Source organism: Manis javanica, chromosome 11 (assembly GCF_040802235.1).
Source record: "Manis javanica isolate MJ-LG chromosome 11, MJ_LKY, whole genome shotgun sequence".
NCBI lineage: Eukaryota > Metazoa > Chordata > Mammalia > Pholidota > Manidae > Manis > Manis javanica.
This window is the reverse complement of record NC_133166.1, coordinates 104,973,892-104,989,989: the sequence shown is the minus strand read 5'-3', so window position 1 is coordinate 104,989,989 and position 16,098 is coordinate 104,973,892. Positions and strand designations below refer to the sequence as shown.

At 58.1% G+C, this 16,098-nt stretch overlaps 1 protein-coding gene and 1 long non-coding RNA gene across 2 annotated transcripts in view; both read left to right on the top strand.

The window, feature by feature from the left end:
* Nucleotides 1-14: 14 nt before the first annotated feature.
* Nucleotides 15-16,098, top strand: part of LGR6 (leucine rich repeat containing G protein-coupled receptor 6) — a 106,852-nt gene continuing 90,768 nt past the window's right edge. The window contains exon 1 of the mRNA XM_073217149.1: nucleotides 15-1,420. Within this exon, the coding sequence (XP_073073250.1) occupies nucleotides 906-1,420 (515 nt within the window). The 5' untranslated portion in view covers nucleotides 15-905. The remainder of the gene's footprint in view (nucleotides 1,421-16,098) is intronic.
* On the top strand, nucleotides 3,720-5,551 carry LOC118971854 (uncharacterized). The gene is made up of 3 exons (XR_012122949.1): nucleotides 3,720-3,814; nucleotides 3,992-5,218; nucleotides 5,432-5,551. It is a non-coding gene; the product is annotated as an uncharacterized lncRNA (long non-coding RNA).

Below are 16,098 nucleotides of genomic sequence, written 5' to 3'. Positions count from 1 at the left end.
GCCTCTCAGGTCTCCAGGCTTCTGCTGACACTCTAGAGGACCATGGGAAGAAAGGGCAAGAATGGGAAACAGCCTCATATGTCTGTACTTGGGGCTTGGCTCAGCATGGGAGAGACCAGAGAAAGCAAACCCTACACGAAGAAAACACAGCCAGCCTCGTCTGGTCTAAAAGAGAATAGTGACTTGACCCCAGCGTCACCACCATCTGCCCAGGGGAGAGGCGCTGGGGGTGGATTCCAGCCTCAGGGAGATCGAGCTGCAGTTGCAGAGCTGACCTCCAGGTGGCGCCAGTCTGCCGACTTTCAGGTCAGGCCGGCTCTGACTACCCGCTCGCTGGGTGGCGTCCTGAGCCCAGCTGCAAAGCCAGGTCCTGGGAGCAAGGGTCCGGGGTGATCCTTAGACGTGACGGAGGCTGCATGCAAAGTACACTCAGTGGGTGGAAATGTGCACCCGCTTCTTTGGTGACAGGGCATGGCTGCCTTGTGAGAAGACCCCTCCCCACTGCCCACTCCCATCCCAGCTTGTAGCCAAATGCTTTACAGCCCGACCCCTTTCAGGACAACCTCCTGAGACCCCCAGAAGACAGAGTGACAGAACCGACCCAGTTCTGGGGCTGGCCGCCATCAGTGGGGAGAGACCCTAAACAAATAGCCTCCCTCTTGGACCGCAGTTTCCTCCTGTGAAAAATGTGGTAGAGGGGTTGGGGGGCTATGGGAATTCTTAAGGTTGTTTCCAGAGGGCCTCCCCCGAGTCCGCTATGATCCCGTCGCTGCCCCTGTAGGCAAGCGGGTCCCCAGTGCAGAAGCCTAGTCCGTGGGACATCGTTTCTGAGCAAATGCAGGTCCCTCACATGCTGGCTGTACGCACTCTCTTTGGGTCCCCCCCCGCTTTTTTTTCTTTCCTGGATGGAATTCGTGCCAGCTCGGAAGGAAGGAGGGAAGGGGAGCGAGCGGCAGCGAAGAGGTTCTCTGACTCCTCCTCCGCCGGTGCCTCCCTCCCTTGCCCAGCCTGCGCAACTGAGTGAGAGGATCACTCCGCAATGCCTGCCCCTCTCTGACTGCACGGGCCCCGCGCTCCTGCCGCCGCCGCCACCGAGCAGAGCCTGCGGCTTGGTCCCCACCGACGGCGCAGCCGGCCGGCCGGGCCGCGGGACCCTGAGGCGAGCAGCGGCCGCCCGGCCGCCAGGTGCCGCGCAACCGGCCGCTGAGATGCGCAGCCCGCCGGGGCTCCGCGCGCTGTGGCTTTGCGCCGCGCTGTGCGCCTCCCCGTGCGCCGGCGGCGCCCCCCAGCCCGGCGCGGGGCCTGCCGCCTGCCCGGCCCCCTGCCACTGCCAGGAGGACGGCATCATGCTGTCCGCCGACTGCTCCGAGCTGGGGCTCTCGGCTGTGCCGGGGGACCTGGACCCCCTGACGGCTTTCCTGTGAGTACCGGCCCGCTAGTCCCTCCCTGCCCCTGCCCGGCCGCCCCTCGGCCCCTGCCCCGGCCTCAGTCGAGGCACCTGCCCCAGGCGTGGGCATACTGGGAGGGCTCTTCCCGGTCCAAGCGCACTGCCTGTAGGGGCCAGCGGGGAGCAAAGCCTGAGACTGAAGGTCAGAGGCGCCGTGAGGCTGGGCTGTTTTAACCTGGGTTCCCAGCTGGCCCCTGCCTGGTGATCGCACCACAGGAAGCCCAGGCTGGGAGGGGCGGGTCTCTGACCCCGAGCCGAGGGGCCCGGCCTGGGCTGCGCTCCTCTTCTTGCTGTTTTCCTCTCCAGCGGAGCAGTGCCCGGGGCTGCCTGTGCTGGGGTGGAGAGGTGGCCCATCCCTCTGCCGCGGTGAGGAGACTAAAGCTGTCATGCTGAGGCTGGGTGGCCTTGGTGGGGGCCCCCAGAAGCTGGGAGAGGGGTCTCCTCTCGTCTGTTCCAAAGGGGCCCTGCCAGCACCGTCTCCCTTCTGTGAGGCCTCCTGGCACCCCCAGGGGCCTCCCTGGAGTCATGTCCTAACGGGCCGTGTTGGAGACACTAATTTGTGGGTAGGCACTGAGGCAGAAAGCCAGAGAACCATTTTTGGAGCTGAGTCGGGGTGAGATGGCACGTGACGGGGACCCTTTTGGGGGCAGCTGTCCCGCTTCCCCTAAGAGGCTGGGAACCGGGGTTGATGCCTGCAGACTCCCTGGGCCAGAGGAGGTGGGGAGCACATCACTGCTCCGGGGCATGGAAACCTCCGAGGCTCGGCCCTGCCCAGGCTCCATCGCCTTTTCCCAGAGGAGAGCAGTGGGGAGAGGCTGGGGCCATCGGGGCCAGGGACAGGATCCCCGAGCTCTATCACTTTGTGGCTCAGGACCTGGAAGCTCTGAGGAAGAGGAGTGCGGTAGTTTTCACAGGAGTCTGGCAAGTGTTTGTCGAACTAAACAGACGAGGGTGCTCGATGCTGGTGGTACGCCGGCGCCGTGTGGTGGTCCCGAGCTGCATCCTCCCTGGCGCTCCCATCCCAGTCTTTCTGTCCTTAGTTGCGATGTCCCTTTCCACCCCATGAAGCAAAGTCTGGGGGCCAGGGGAGGGAGTCAGAGGGAGAAAATGATGTCCATATTCTAGAAGGACAAATTGAGTCCTTCATAGTCCAGGGGGTGAATGCTGGGAGGTGAGCCCCGGGGGGCTGTAAGGGTGCCCCGCTGCTGGGAGAGGAGGGCTGGCTCTGGCCCTCATGCTTGCTACACCCAGGGCAGCCCCCCTTTTAACCATTTTATATACTGGGGATATATGACGTTCTTCTATGTAAAGACAGGGTTCTGTGGCTAAAAGAGCTTGGAAATGGTTTCTGTAGAGCCTTTCTCTGGGGAAGCCAAAGGTCCCTTTCCCAGGTTGGGAGCGCAGGGGGGACAGGCCTGCCGGAGCTTGACTGATGCAGCCTCCTTTCCCAGCACCTGTCTTCCCAGACAGCTCACCTCTCTGGCAGGACTCAGGGAGAGAGGTCCAGTGCCGCCTTGGAATCCAGGGATCCCACCTTCCATGCGGATGGGAGATTTCCCACCATGCCCGGCACAATGTCTCCAGAGCAGTGAAGTCTGCATTGGGGTGGGATGTCCTGAGCTGTCTTGTGTCGCCATGGGGACTGAGAAAACCCCTCTCTTCCAAGGCTCAGAGTGTGTTTCTGAGAGTGGGAGAGGGGGAGGGACTGAGCAGGGGGCTGGAAGCAATGTGGGAATTTTAGCTGTGGGCTCTGGCAGTGTGGAGGGAGGTGGGGGAGGACCACGCCCCTGCCTTGGGCAGTGAAGGGTCCCATCTGGTGGGAGTAGGGGTCTCTGCTGAGGGTGGCTTAGGGAGGCTTCTCTTCTGCTCCTCAGGAGAGCAACCTAGTCACAAACCCAGAGAAGGTGGAGAGCACATGAGGGTCCTCTCTGAGAAGGGCACCTCTCCTCCTCAGCCATGTCAGGAGGTGCCCGGTCCGGCCCCTCCCCCAGGAAGCCCAGCTCTGAGGACGGTGCAGCTTCGCTCCTGATGATAGGGTCAGCAGCACCCCTCTGTCTGGGCCACCCAAACCCCGGTTCCTTCCTAGCTCTGCCATCTGCTGAGGGTCATGCTAAGCCTCAGGTTTGTCATTTGTACGTGGAGAGAAGTGGGTGGCTGGAGGACTCAGTGAGATAGTATGTCTGTATAAAGTACCCAGCACAGTGCCTGACACACAGGGAGTGACATAACTAGGGGCTGTTATTTTCATGCCTCCTTGGGTTTCAGGGTGTGCTGGAAGTAAGCTCCTGGGACCCTTCACACAGGAGGAAATTGAGCCCCGGGTGAATGCCAGACTCAAGGGAATGGTCTGCGGCGGGAGCAGCAGAGGTGTGTTCTAGAGAGTTATCTGCGAAGTGCTGGTCTTGGTCAATGCTTGGCTGTTCTGCAGGTTTGGGGTTCAACTAGTTGGTGAACACTGGGACAGGGTGGACGGGGAGTGGACATTTAAGTCTTCCTGGCACAGGGTGGAGGTAAAAGGTGAGATTAAAACACTTGGATGTGCAGGAAGATCCTTAGAAGCGGCCACAGATTGGACCATAGGAGGCACCAAGAAACTAGGGGTTCCGGAAGGTACCTGTGTCCTTGAGCCCACACCAGTGAAGACCACTTCACCTGCTTCCCCGTCCCAGAGGGATAAGCACCCCTTTTTCTCGCTGATACATTCCATGGAGCGCACGCCTGGACTCCCTCCTTCTCGGCTCTCGGGAAGGTCAGGAAGTCTTCTTTATACCCAGCTGCTCTCCTTTGCTTTGATGCTCAAGTCCCAAAGTGGTGCCCACTCTGGGCTTGAGGCCAGCCCTCTCTCATCAAGGTTGGGAGGAGAGACTGGCCATCCTGCAGTCTTTCAGCTTCTCTCATTTTTAACTCTTCTCCCAAACTGTGATCTCAGGGAGGCTCGGTGAGGCTCACCGGGATTGGACCCTCTCCCTGGGTAGGGCCGAGCGGGGCACGCGGCACAGTCTGGTGGTGATGTGAGGGCATGACACCCCTTGCTCTCTTCCATCCCACACCTGCACAGTGTACAGACAGCAAACGCTTGTTGCCAGAATACCCACATTAGCCCTGAGTAGGATACCCGAGAGCCGCATGGTATCAGGAAGCCTGTGGCGGGGGAACCTCTGTCCTGGGCGGCTAGTTGTGAAGGGCTGAGGCTCCTACCGCACAGTGTCCCCTGAGTGCTCTGTCACCCACTGCCAGGGGGCCAAGGGAGGGGCCGACCTTCCACGCAGCCCCAGGCAGACTGTTTATTGCCTTCCTTCAAGACTGCGGATGATAAGCATCCAACTTGCCTGAAAGGTCGGATGATATGTGTGTAGGTATGGATTCTGGTCACCCACACCCTCTCATCACTGCCTGGGGATGGAAGCCGGGGGCTGGGGCTGGGGGTGGCAGAGGGGTTAAGAGCATGGACCTTGGCCACGACAGTGCAGTGTCTGTGTGAGAGCTAGTTCACCAGCTGTGTGTGCCCGGGCCGGCTGACTCACCCTCTGTGACTTAGTTTCCTCATCTGGAGCTGGTCCCTACTCGATAGGCTGGTGTGTGGATTCACTGAGGGGGTGTTTGTGTAGGGTTTGGCATAGTGTCTGGCCCGTGGGAAGAGCCCAATCAGTATTAGCCAGTGGTGTTATTAGGGTGAACAGGGCCAAGAAGTGTTAGTCATGGAAGTCTTCCTGGAAGAGGAAATCCTGGAGCTAACATTGGGAGAAGAGGAGGAACATTGTTCCATGAAAGGTGGGGAGTAGGTGTGTGTGCGTGTGTGTGTGGGAAGGCTATGAGAGGGAAGAGTGACGTGTGTGCATGTGTGTGTGAGCATGTGTAAGTGTGTGTATGTGAGCGTGTGAGTGTGAGTGAGCGTGTGTGGAAGGCCGTGAGGGAAGAGAATGACTAGCAAGGAGACAGGAGGAGCTGCCCCCGGAACTGAGAAGCTTTGCTTTTCTCCTGCAGGGCAGCCTTAGAGCTTCATGGATGGCGGGGGACCCACAGACGGCCGCCCCCCGCCTGCTCCCCGACGTGCTTAGGTGGGCCTTGCAGGGCCTGTTCTATGAAGAAGCAGAGGGATGTGCCACCCCAGTGGGGGAGCCGGCCTCGGGGGTCCTGGACCTGGGGTTCAGTGTGTCAGGTTCATATCTCACTACTTCCTGGGCCAGGGCTCAGTTCCCTGTCCCAGGAGGTTCTAAGAGCCTGAGCTGCGCCCCCCACCCCAACCCATCCCCAGAAACTTGGGATTTGTGAGCTCTGATCCTCAGCCCCTGGGCTGCTGCAGTGCAAATCCCAAAACTTCTCTGGACCTTGATGTCCACGCCTATTGAAATATGAACAAGTGGAGTGGGGAAGGCCCAGGAAAGCAGCTCTGAGCCTCATTTCCTGGTGCAGGACGGAGAGGGCCAGGGGAGAACGGCTTGGTGGAGGTGTGCAGTGGGGAAGGGACAGGCAGCACCCAGACGCAGGCAGAGAGGAGGAGGGCAAAGGGGGGGCGATGCCAGGAGTGGGGCTCTCCGGGGACCTCTGGTGCCAGCCTCAGTCCAAAGCAGAGCCTGGGGTGAGGGGCCCATCAGAAGGCAGAGCCGGGGGGTCGCCAGAGAAGGGTGAGTGTGTGCGGGAGCCGACACCCCAGTTCAAAGGGAAGGCAGGAAACGGCCCTAGGCAGAAGAAAAAGGAAACCTCTCAGCTCTGGCAGCAGTGGGCACGGGGTGCGGCCGGGTGGGGCAGCTGGCGGAGGAGAAGAAAGGCCGGCTCAGAGCAGAGTTGGCCCCCAGCCCGCCCCCACTCCTCCCGCCTTCCCCCATTTCATGGGCTCAAACCAACACCCCAAGCCAAGAGGGCCCCACCACGCGCCCCAGCCCACTTCCCGCACTGACTTGTGCCCACCTGGGCACAAGCCTGCCGGGCGCAGGAGACGGTGCCTGAGGGGGGCCCTGCGGGGCGTCACGGGCTCTGGCTCTGCAGTCCACTGCGATGGGCTCTCGCCTCAGCTCCACCGTTGGGAGCTGTGCATCTTTGGGGCATCACTTAACCACCCCAGAGCTTCATTCCTTCGCCTTGACAATGGAAACACGTTGGCCCTAACTTGGAAGGGTGGTGGGGAGGAGCGAATGGGGGACAAAGAGGGCAAAACAAATACCTGCTTTAAAACGCTGATGATTAATAATTGTTTTTCTCAACCTCTTGAGCTACAAATGATCCGCTGAGGCCCAGAATGGGAGGAACCGCGGCCTGTGACAGGGTGGGGAGTGGAGGTGCCAGATGTGAGCTTCTAGAGTCTCACCAGGTTGCCCTTCCTGCCCGCCTTCCTCTGTTCCTTCTTCCTTATTAATAGAGCCTGTCCACCGGCTTCTTGCTCCTGGGCTCCTGGCCGGGGGTGAGGAGGACGCGGTCCCCTTCCCCGGGGTGCCTGAGGGGAGACGCACCAACAAGGAAGCCTAGGCTTCCTGGTCACTGCTAACCGGGTACTCCTGCTGCTCCGCAGAAGTGGAGTTCCGTGGAGTCGGTCTTCTGGGCTCCAGCCCGAGGCGAGGCAGGCGTGGACCGGTACTTAGGAATGCCTCTCCATTTCTGCCCTGGGATGTGCCGTCAGCGGCCCGCGAGGATCCTCCTCTGAGCTTATCCCCAGCGGGCTGTGTGACCTCAGGCTTGCAGCCCATCCCACTGGTCGCAGGCCCGGGGAGAGGAGCCCTGATGGGACTCCGTACCTGGGAAGCGATGGAGATGGGTGGGAGAAATTCCCAACCCTTCTCTCCTCCCCCATCTTGGAAATGACAACTTCTTCTGCCCAAACTGAAATGGACTCACTAACTCAGGGGTTCTCAGAATTGTGGGAGCCCTTTTGTACCATCTGGTCCTTTGGTAAGAAATGGGGGTGGTCCCCAGTTTCTACCAACAATTCGTGTCTCTCCTCTCTTCCTCACTAGACATGGGAGAATAGGTCTGAGAAGGAGAAAAACACCCAAGAGGCCAAACTTGGGCAGCGAGCAGAGAGTTATTTTGGAAGCAGCAAAAGGACATGGTGGGGGCGAGAGCTGAGGGGTTGGCACTGCGCCCCCCGGAGCCATGCCAGAGCAGGCCATGGGCGGGCTGGCGGCAGGCAGGTGGGGGCTGGGGCTGGCTGCGCAGCCACCGGGCACCTCCAGGGCGGAGTTTCCCTTCATTCCCTGTTCCAGGCTTTCTCATGCCCCCACTCCCTTATTCCTCCCCCAGGACCGGTAAGGAAGCCTGTACCTCAAGTTCTTCCCAGCTCTGGGGGGTCGACGGTGAGCCGCAGAATCTGAGGCTGGGGTCAGGGAAGTGCCTTAGGCCCGGCTCTCAGCTCCCCCTGTTGGCCCTGTCCCACGGTGGGAATGTCTTCCTGATTGAAGTTTTCATTCCCTGGACTGTGACCTTTCTTCCAGGGTGACACGACCTTGTTAGGAAGGTCCATTCTTGGGACCCAGCAAGCCTGACCCCAGACAGGCCCACACAGATGTATCTAGGAACTTGCCATTGTGCTGGTGTCTTTGCCTTAACCAGTAATGGCGACAGCCAGCATTTATTGCATTTATTTAAGCATTTTGCCTGCATCACCTCATCTAAACCCTGTGGAGAGGTACTAGTGTTACCCCCATCTTACAGATGAAGAAACTGAGGCTTTAGATGTTCAGGAGCTTGCTTAAGGCCACCAGCCAGCAACTGCTGGGGCTGTAATCCTGACTTTCCTGACCACGGTGCTGTCCCGCTTCTCGGGGGACATGGCTGCAGGCTTCCTGAGCCCTAAGGGGACGGACAAGTCTCTGGGAGTGTCACACTCCCAGCAGCCCCTCAAAGCCAATTTCCAGTTTCCTGGCTCTCTTGGAAAGAATCATGGTCTTCCCTGTTCCCCTTCTATCTGCCAGCAGCTATGTCTGGGAGCCCCTCCAGGGGGGCTGCTTGAAGAGGAAGGTGCTGGGTCTTCTGGGGGGGCAGTCAGGGCGGCATGGTGATAGTTATGTCAGGGGGACAGGAAGCAGGCTCACTGCACCCATGGTCCTGGGGAGTGTGTCCCAAGAACCATCAGTGAGGTCAGGGTGCTCAGAGGAGGGGCTGCTGGGCTGCTCCAGGAAGGCCCTGGCAGGGAGGAGAGGCCTGTCCCTGGTCCTGCAGGACCAGGGGGGTTCAGGCGAGGAGCAGGCGGGGAAGGCCCTCTAGGGAATGGGAAGCATGAGCCTGGCGACAGAGTGAGCAGCATGCTGGGGCTCTGCTACTTCACCCACAGCCTTTTCTGCCCACTCCACGAGGCAGGATATTCCAGAGCGGAAAATTCTGCCTTTTCCTCCTCAGAGCACACAGTAAAAAAAAAAAAAGAATTCAAGGTGTTCAGCAACTGGGGTAAATCCACAAGCTGCTCCCCACCAAAGGTGTCCAGCCCAGTCCAGGCAGCATCCGGGCCCCTGGGGCTGAGGAGACCCCTCTCTGCATACCTGGAAGCCCTTTGTGCAGCAGCCTGTGTCTGCAGCCTGCCTGGCTGAAGTCTGGACTCCAGCACTCACCTGCTGATGGTCCTGCATGTTTCCCCACCTCTCTCAGCCTCCATTTCCCTAGCTTCAAAATGGGTGTAAAAATATGAAGCTCTTTGAAAGGTGTTTGTGATTTTGCACAGTATAGCAAACACCCAGTACATGTTGTTATTGCCCACTCCCCTGCTGCCAAGGGAGAGAAGCACTTGGAAGGAGAAACTGAGGCAGGCACAAAGTATCCCTGTGTCTCCCTTATATGCCAACCCAGGGCTTTGCTGGGAGGAAGACGGGGGGGTTGGTTCTAAACACAGTTCCCCTCACGCTCTCTCCCCACTGCTGGCCTGTCCCCTTTGGCCTTGAAGGTGCTGGAGGAGGTGGGGGTGTCCCTGAGAGTGTCCAGACGGGCAGATGGGAGGAGGGTGCTGAGTGCCTTCCATTGCACGTGTCACGGAGTTGGACGTGGTCCCCAGGCTCAGAGCCAAGGCGGATGGACTGAAGGAGGGGGAAGAGGGGAGAGTCATGGTGCAAAGCACATGCCATCACTGTCACTCACCCAATCCAATCGTAGGGTCACTGCAGGGCAGGAAGGGGTGCTCTCTTAGGTGGCCTATGGGGGACCAAGTATGTTGAGGCTTCTTCCAACTCCCTGGGTGACAGCACATTTGAGTTGTCCCTCACCTGAGTAGCCATCGGTTCCTGGAGACAGGCCGAAGGCAGCAGTCACTAAGGGGCTTTTAACACCTCCTCTAAGAAGGAAGACTTCCCAGCTTGACCCCGTCTAAGGATTCGTTTCTCCAGGTGTCAGGGCCTCTCCCAGTTTGCGTCGTGTTCCTTTGTAAAAAAGACAGTGGAATTCACTAGGGATGGCTAGTGTAGCGTGCTGAAGCCCCAGGGCTGTCAGTCACTGCCTGGGTCAGCACAATGCCTCTTCCCCAACTCGAGCTGCAGTGCCCCTCCCCTTTGTTAATTCAGTGGTAATGCCGCTTGCACCACCAGCTATTGCGGGGAGTAAACATTCATTCGATCACTTACCATTCATTTAACAGACGTGGACTGAATGTCTGCTACCTGCCAGGCCACTGTGGGAAAGGCTTTCTCATGCATCCGCCCTGTGAGACCCGTACTGTTGTTACTCCCTCTTTCAGGGGGGTGCACTCCGAAGTCTGGAGGGAAGCCTGGGGGGCTCGGAGCCCATGCTTTTTCCTCTGCCTTGGGGGTGCAGAGCGGAAGATGAGCATGCAAATAACTATGACACATTGCAGGGAGTGAGAGGAGCGCCAGGCAGGTCCTGATAAGACGCAGCGGGCAGGGGCGCGGAGGAAGGAGAGCTCATGCCTAAGTGATAGACCAACGCAGAAACCCCTGGAGAGGCAGTTGCGGTGCAAGGAAAAAACCACAGGACTGGGCATTGCAAGCCCCAGGTTGCCGCTCGTTTGCAAGGCATGGCCACCATCTCTCCCTGATGAATCGGTTGCATTCGGCAAGGCTCTGCTTGGGAGAGCGCTTAGCACCGCCCTGGGGAAGTGGCAGGCAGTACTGCGTATCTTACCGCTGGACGGTGTGTGTGTGCCATCTGTCTGTCCATCTGACAAGGGTTCTCTGCCTCATCAGATTCAGGGCTCCGGGAGGGCTACTGTCGTGTCTCATTACGCTGAAAGGAGGGGGAGTCCTCAGGGCGGGGCCGTGCCATCCCCTTCAGACCGGGAGCTTCCTGAAGGCAGGGTCTGGGCTCCTGCTGCCTTCTTCTCAGAACCACACGCGCGCGCCCCCCTCCCACGCGCTTGCACGTGCGCGCGCGCGCACACACACGCACACACGTCCAGTACCGGGCTCTACCTGCAGGGGGCGCTGTGCACAGGGCCACAAGCAGTACAGGAGTGGCATTTAGGCTTTCTCCCTCCGTCTCAGCTACAGATCTGGGGCAGCCCAGGGGTGGGGGTGTTTGAGAATGGGGAGGTGGATCAAGTGTCCGGGGATTGTGAGGGCGGAGGCAGGAAGGGGCCGTAAACTAATCCCCTGCCTTTGTGGTGGACAGAGCTGATTAGGGGGCTGGGAGGAGACAAGAAAGGAAGGGGACTATTGTCTGGGATAAAAGCAAAAGAGAAGGGTTATTGGGACAGGGCCTGGGACAGGGCCTGGGTCTAACCAGGGCGCGGACCCGGGGAGGCAGAGCAGGGAGCCAGCCCACTTCCCAGCCCTCCGGACGCAGTTCCCGGCCTCAGCACTGTGAGCTGGCGGACGTGGGCTAAGGCCTCAGCCAGGACCCACTTGTGCACACGCCACCTTTGTGGTCACCCGTGCTCGGGTTAACGCTCTGTGTTCCCATTCTTAGTAAGTTTTTAAGGAGTTAGTAAGTTATTTTGCACTGGGTCCTGCCCTCCCTCTCTCCGAGTTTCATAGTTCTGGTTTGTAGAATGAATGTATCTCTTGACCTGCCTCCAAATAGTCATAAACCCAAATAAGACCACTTCTCTGCTATCTGTGCCCCGTGATTCGTAACACGCTAGTTACATTCCTTCTGTTCTCACGGTCGTGATGGACATGGGGGCCGGGGCACGAATGGGTGGGAAGAGGGGATCTCCTTCGGAGGGAGGCCACAGGGCAGAAGAGGCAGCCTCTGTCTAGATGCGCCTGAGGCGGGCTGGGGGTGCTCACGGGCCTGAGGTGGCGTCTGCAGGAGGCTGGGTTATGGGTGCACCGGGCCAGGGGGAGGCAAGGGCCCAGCCTGAGTCCTGGCGCTTCTCTGAACGAGTCAGTTAGCAGACTGGGGGACAAGGCCTTTGCTTGAACAGGGCCAAGGGCGTGCCAGCTTCCTTCCTGCAGTGTAGAGAGCAGACTGGTCAAGGGCTCCCGCTCTGCAGCTGTCCCACCTGGGCTTAGACCCTGGCTCTGCCTCTTACCAATCCTTGGGGAAGGATTTTCTCTTTTTGTGCCTTAGGTTCCTGACCTGTGAAATGGGGCTGATAGCGATACCCACCTCAGAGGGCTGTTGTGAGGGTTAAATGAGTTACAGATGGGAAGTGCTTAGACCGGTGTCTGCCACATAGTAACCATTCCGTGGATATCAACGGATTGTTACTCATTTATGCAACTGACAAGCATGTGCTGTGAGTGTAGCTGTAGCAGGCACAGCTGAGCCTGGGCACTGGTGCATGTGAACAACTCTCCATGTAGCAAGCAGTCTCTGGTAGAGTGAGGGAAATAAAGATTTAGTCATGCACAGTGTGAGCCCCCCACCCCACCCCACTGCAGAGCCCTGCTGGCTCAGCCCCTTCTGGAAGGATGAGGGGATATCAATGGGACCCCTCTTCCAATTTTGTCCCAAATTCCCCTGGCCCCTGCCCATCTGTGGCATTAGGTTTGCCCCATTTGGTGAATGGAATCAGGAAATCCTGGGCTAGAATTCTGTCTACCACCAAGTTGCTAAGTGCCTGTGGGCAAGTCCTCTGATCCCTTTGGGCCTGCTTCCTATTGGGTTGGTAGTTCCCACTCCCAGGATGTCTTAGAGATGAGTGACCGTGCATAAAGATGCAAAGGGGACAGATGGGAAGAAGGAACATAAGTGGGGCAATGATGAGACTGTGGCATGAGGGTCCCCTGAGATTTGCAGTTTCAGTCAGTGAGACTTGAGATCCCAGGGGCTGGGACAAGGCATGGCCATCATCAGCACCTACAGGGCTGTGTGCCCAGCCAGAACAAGGCCCCCTATTAACTATGTGCAGCCAGTGGAAAGAGGAATGCTTGCCCCCCCACCAGCCGACGCCACGCCATCCCTGGACTCATTGCCGGCTACCCTGCTCTGAATGCAGAAGCCCAGGGTGCCGCCGCCTCCTCTGCCTGACCTGCCTCTACCTGCCATAAAGCATTAGCCTCACTGTCCAGATTGGCATGGGGGTGCAAAGGCTCCATATTGGGGGGCCTGGGGGACCTGCTGGGGGTAGGGCTTGGGGTCAGGAAATACCTGGGCTCCCCCTGGAAACCCCAGCATGCCCGCTGCTGATAGGCAGCCCTAGACCCTGTAGGGGGACAGGGTTAGTGAGTGCAGTTAAGAGGGGAGGTTTGGAAGCTTGGAAGCATGGCCTGGGGGGCCCTCCTGAAGACTTGCTGCAGCCCCTTGCCCCTAACCTGGGCTGGAACGCCACATGGGCAGACCAGGTCATTCACAACCTGCCACTTGCTTTAGTGTCGGCCCCTCAGGAAGGCGATCCCTGGGAAGTTCTTCCTGGCGTCCTTCCTCCCTCCTGCTGTAGCATCTCAGTTTCCCTCCTGTTTTGGTCAGAGTGGAGGGAGCCAGCAGCTGCCCCCTGCTTTGTTGGCCTGGTAGGTACTGGTAGTGTGCAGGATGCGAGCCTGCCTTGTAGAGGCAGCCCTGGAGGCCAGAGGTGGGGATGCAGTGTGTATCCCGGGCTCCTGGAGGTCCTGCCGGCTGCGCAAGAGGCTCAGGGGCTCTGCTTGCCCCTCCACGGGAATCCGCTCATCGCCACGGTCTCCCTGTCCCTGCGCAGCTGGAGGCGGCTAGCCCACCCAGGGCCTCTGAGGCCCACCGTGCGGGGAGGGGGCCGAGGTGGTGAGAGGAGCAGGGGCAGAATTTCAGCCCCCACTCGGCCTCTCAGCCAGGGAGCCTCATCTAGGCCAGGCCACACTGGACATCAATATGTGTCAGTCTGGTCGATACTGAGCAAAAGTGTGACTGAAAAAATTATTTATGAGGGGCTGCTTAAAGGTTTTTTCCATCTGTCCCTTGGATTCCCAAAGCCCTTTTACTCAGAGTATGGTCCACAGACCCACAGTATCCCCATCATCTGGGAACATGTTAGGAGTGCAAAGCTCAGCCCCACCCAGACCTACCGAGTCGGCACCTGCATTTTAAAGTGTGCCACTCACTGCCCTAAAGCTTACCCTTGGAATAAATCGGACCATCAGCTAAATCTCTGTTTAGCCGCTCCCCACACTGCTTCCACCTAATTTGTAATTAGGTGATGTACCATATCAAAGGTGATAAGAAAGAGCCCAGTGGACACCGTTGGGATTTACTGTGAGGATGTGGCTAAGAAACGGGTTCAGATAGGAAGTGTGCAGTTCTGGGGGGCAGTCTTTGGAGAAAGCCAGGAAAGCATCAGCTTGACTGAGGTTATAAGGGGCTGTCTGAGATGTTTCCTCCCCTGGGAAACCTCTAGTCCTTCAACTCTGGGAGAGGTCTCCCCTTTGTGTGCCTGCTCTGCCCCAGGTCTCGTCCCCCTGAGTTCCAGCTCATGTTTACCAAACCAGGCTGGGAGCCCCAGGAAAGCAGGGCCTCGCCGCCAGGGTCTTGCTCCCCCTCACCCCCCACCAGTATCCCCCATGCTGGCACAGCCCCTTGCACAAGGGGTGCTCAAGAAGATTGGTGGAACGAGTGAAGGAAAGCATGAATGAATGAAAGCACGAGTGAATGGCCAGCGGTAGGAGGTGTAGAGCGTGGGGGCAAATGTGCTTCCCTGGGAGAGGGCCATTCTCAGACCTGCGGTGGCGTTAACCTGGCTTCACCACAGGCCTGCGGTGTGGCTTCCAGCCCAGACGGCTGCGGTGAGGATGGAGCCATGCCCGGCAGCCAGCTCCAGGCCAGGCTTGGGTTTCATTAGAGAGAGACATCTGTTGTATAAACCCTTCCGCTTAGAAGCTTTTGCCTTTCCTATTCATTCTTTGTTGTTTTTTTAAGAAAACCTTCTTTCAAAATTTCCACCCAGTTTCAAACAAGCTAAGATGAACAAAGGTTATGTGCCTGCCCGTAGGCTTGGATGGAGAGAGGGCTCAGTGACTTGAGGCTGTTGGGTCTTGAATTGTGTATCTGGCACTTGGCTGGGCTCTGAAGGTCCAAGACGAGTAAGACCTGTGGTCTGGGTTAAGAGAGATCTCAGGCTGGTGGGTCTGAAAGTTCCCACTCTGTAAGTTCTAAGATGGAGATATGCCTAGGCTGGTTGTGGGTTACTGAGGAGGTGGGGGCCAGCAGCAGGGGGGTCCGTGTCCCCCTGTGGAATCCTGTGATGACCTAGGGCATCGGGACTCATGGCCGAGGGGCTCTGCGAGGGAGTCTGAGGACACGGAAGCCCTTGGCCATGCCAGCAAATCTCAGCGTGTGTCTGTTGGACACCTGCTCTGTGCATGGTGCTGGGGATCCACAGAGACAGCGGAATGAGATGAAAATGATGCACAGAAACGGACATCCAGTTTCAGGTCGATAAGGTAAAAGCTGAAGCACCTAGACAGAACTCTTAGCCAGGGTTAGAGCTGGAACCCTGAGCCAGCTTCAGGTTCATGGAAGACTTTCAGAATGAGTCTTTCTTTGCACTAACTTTTTATCTAGGGATAATATACATCACAGAAAAGAGTACCTATTGTAAGTGTACAGCCTGATCAATTTTCACAAGCTGAATACAGTTATGGAGCAAGCACTCAGACCAAGAGCCAACCACCCACAGCTTTCTAGAAGTCCTCCACCCACCGAGCCTTTTCCAGTCACTTCCCACCCCACCGAGGGCAACCACTATCGTGATTTCTAGCAGCGTAGGTTTGCTCTGCCTGAGCTCTGAACTTTCTATAAATGGGGCACTTTTGTGTCCAGCTTCTTTTCCTGACTGTGCTTGAAGCCTCATCCGTGTCGCTGCCTGTGCTCGTGCCCACATGTTCCCTTTGCTGTGCGGTTTTCACAGGGAGAGCCCAGCACAAGTTGCCGTCCTCCGGTGGGGGTGTCATGGAGGGGCTACTGCAGGGAGCCGTGTAGACTGCTGGTGAGTGTGGAAGGGTGCCTTCTGTTGGGTGTACACCTCGGAGTGGGCCTGCTGGGTTGCAGGAGGCCCAGAGGGGTCTCAAGGGTGAGAATGAGTTTCTCAGGTGGTGCGGGAGGAATCGTCAGCTGTGTCTGAGGCCTCAGGAGGGGTGGCCAGTGATGGAGACGAGGAGACAGAGGGGCTGGGAGCCCTCATGGGGCCAGGTGGCAAGGGCCGGCCATAAACTGAGACTCTTCTGACTACTTACTTATAGTTTCCAGTGGCCTGTGACAAAGTCCCACAAAGTGGGTGACTTAAAACAATAGAAAAGCAACACAGAGAAGACAAGTAGTGATTTTACAGCATCTTACTATGTTGATGGACAGTGACTGTGAACGGGGAT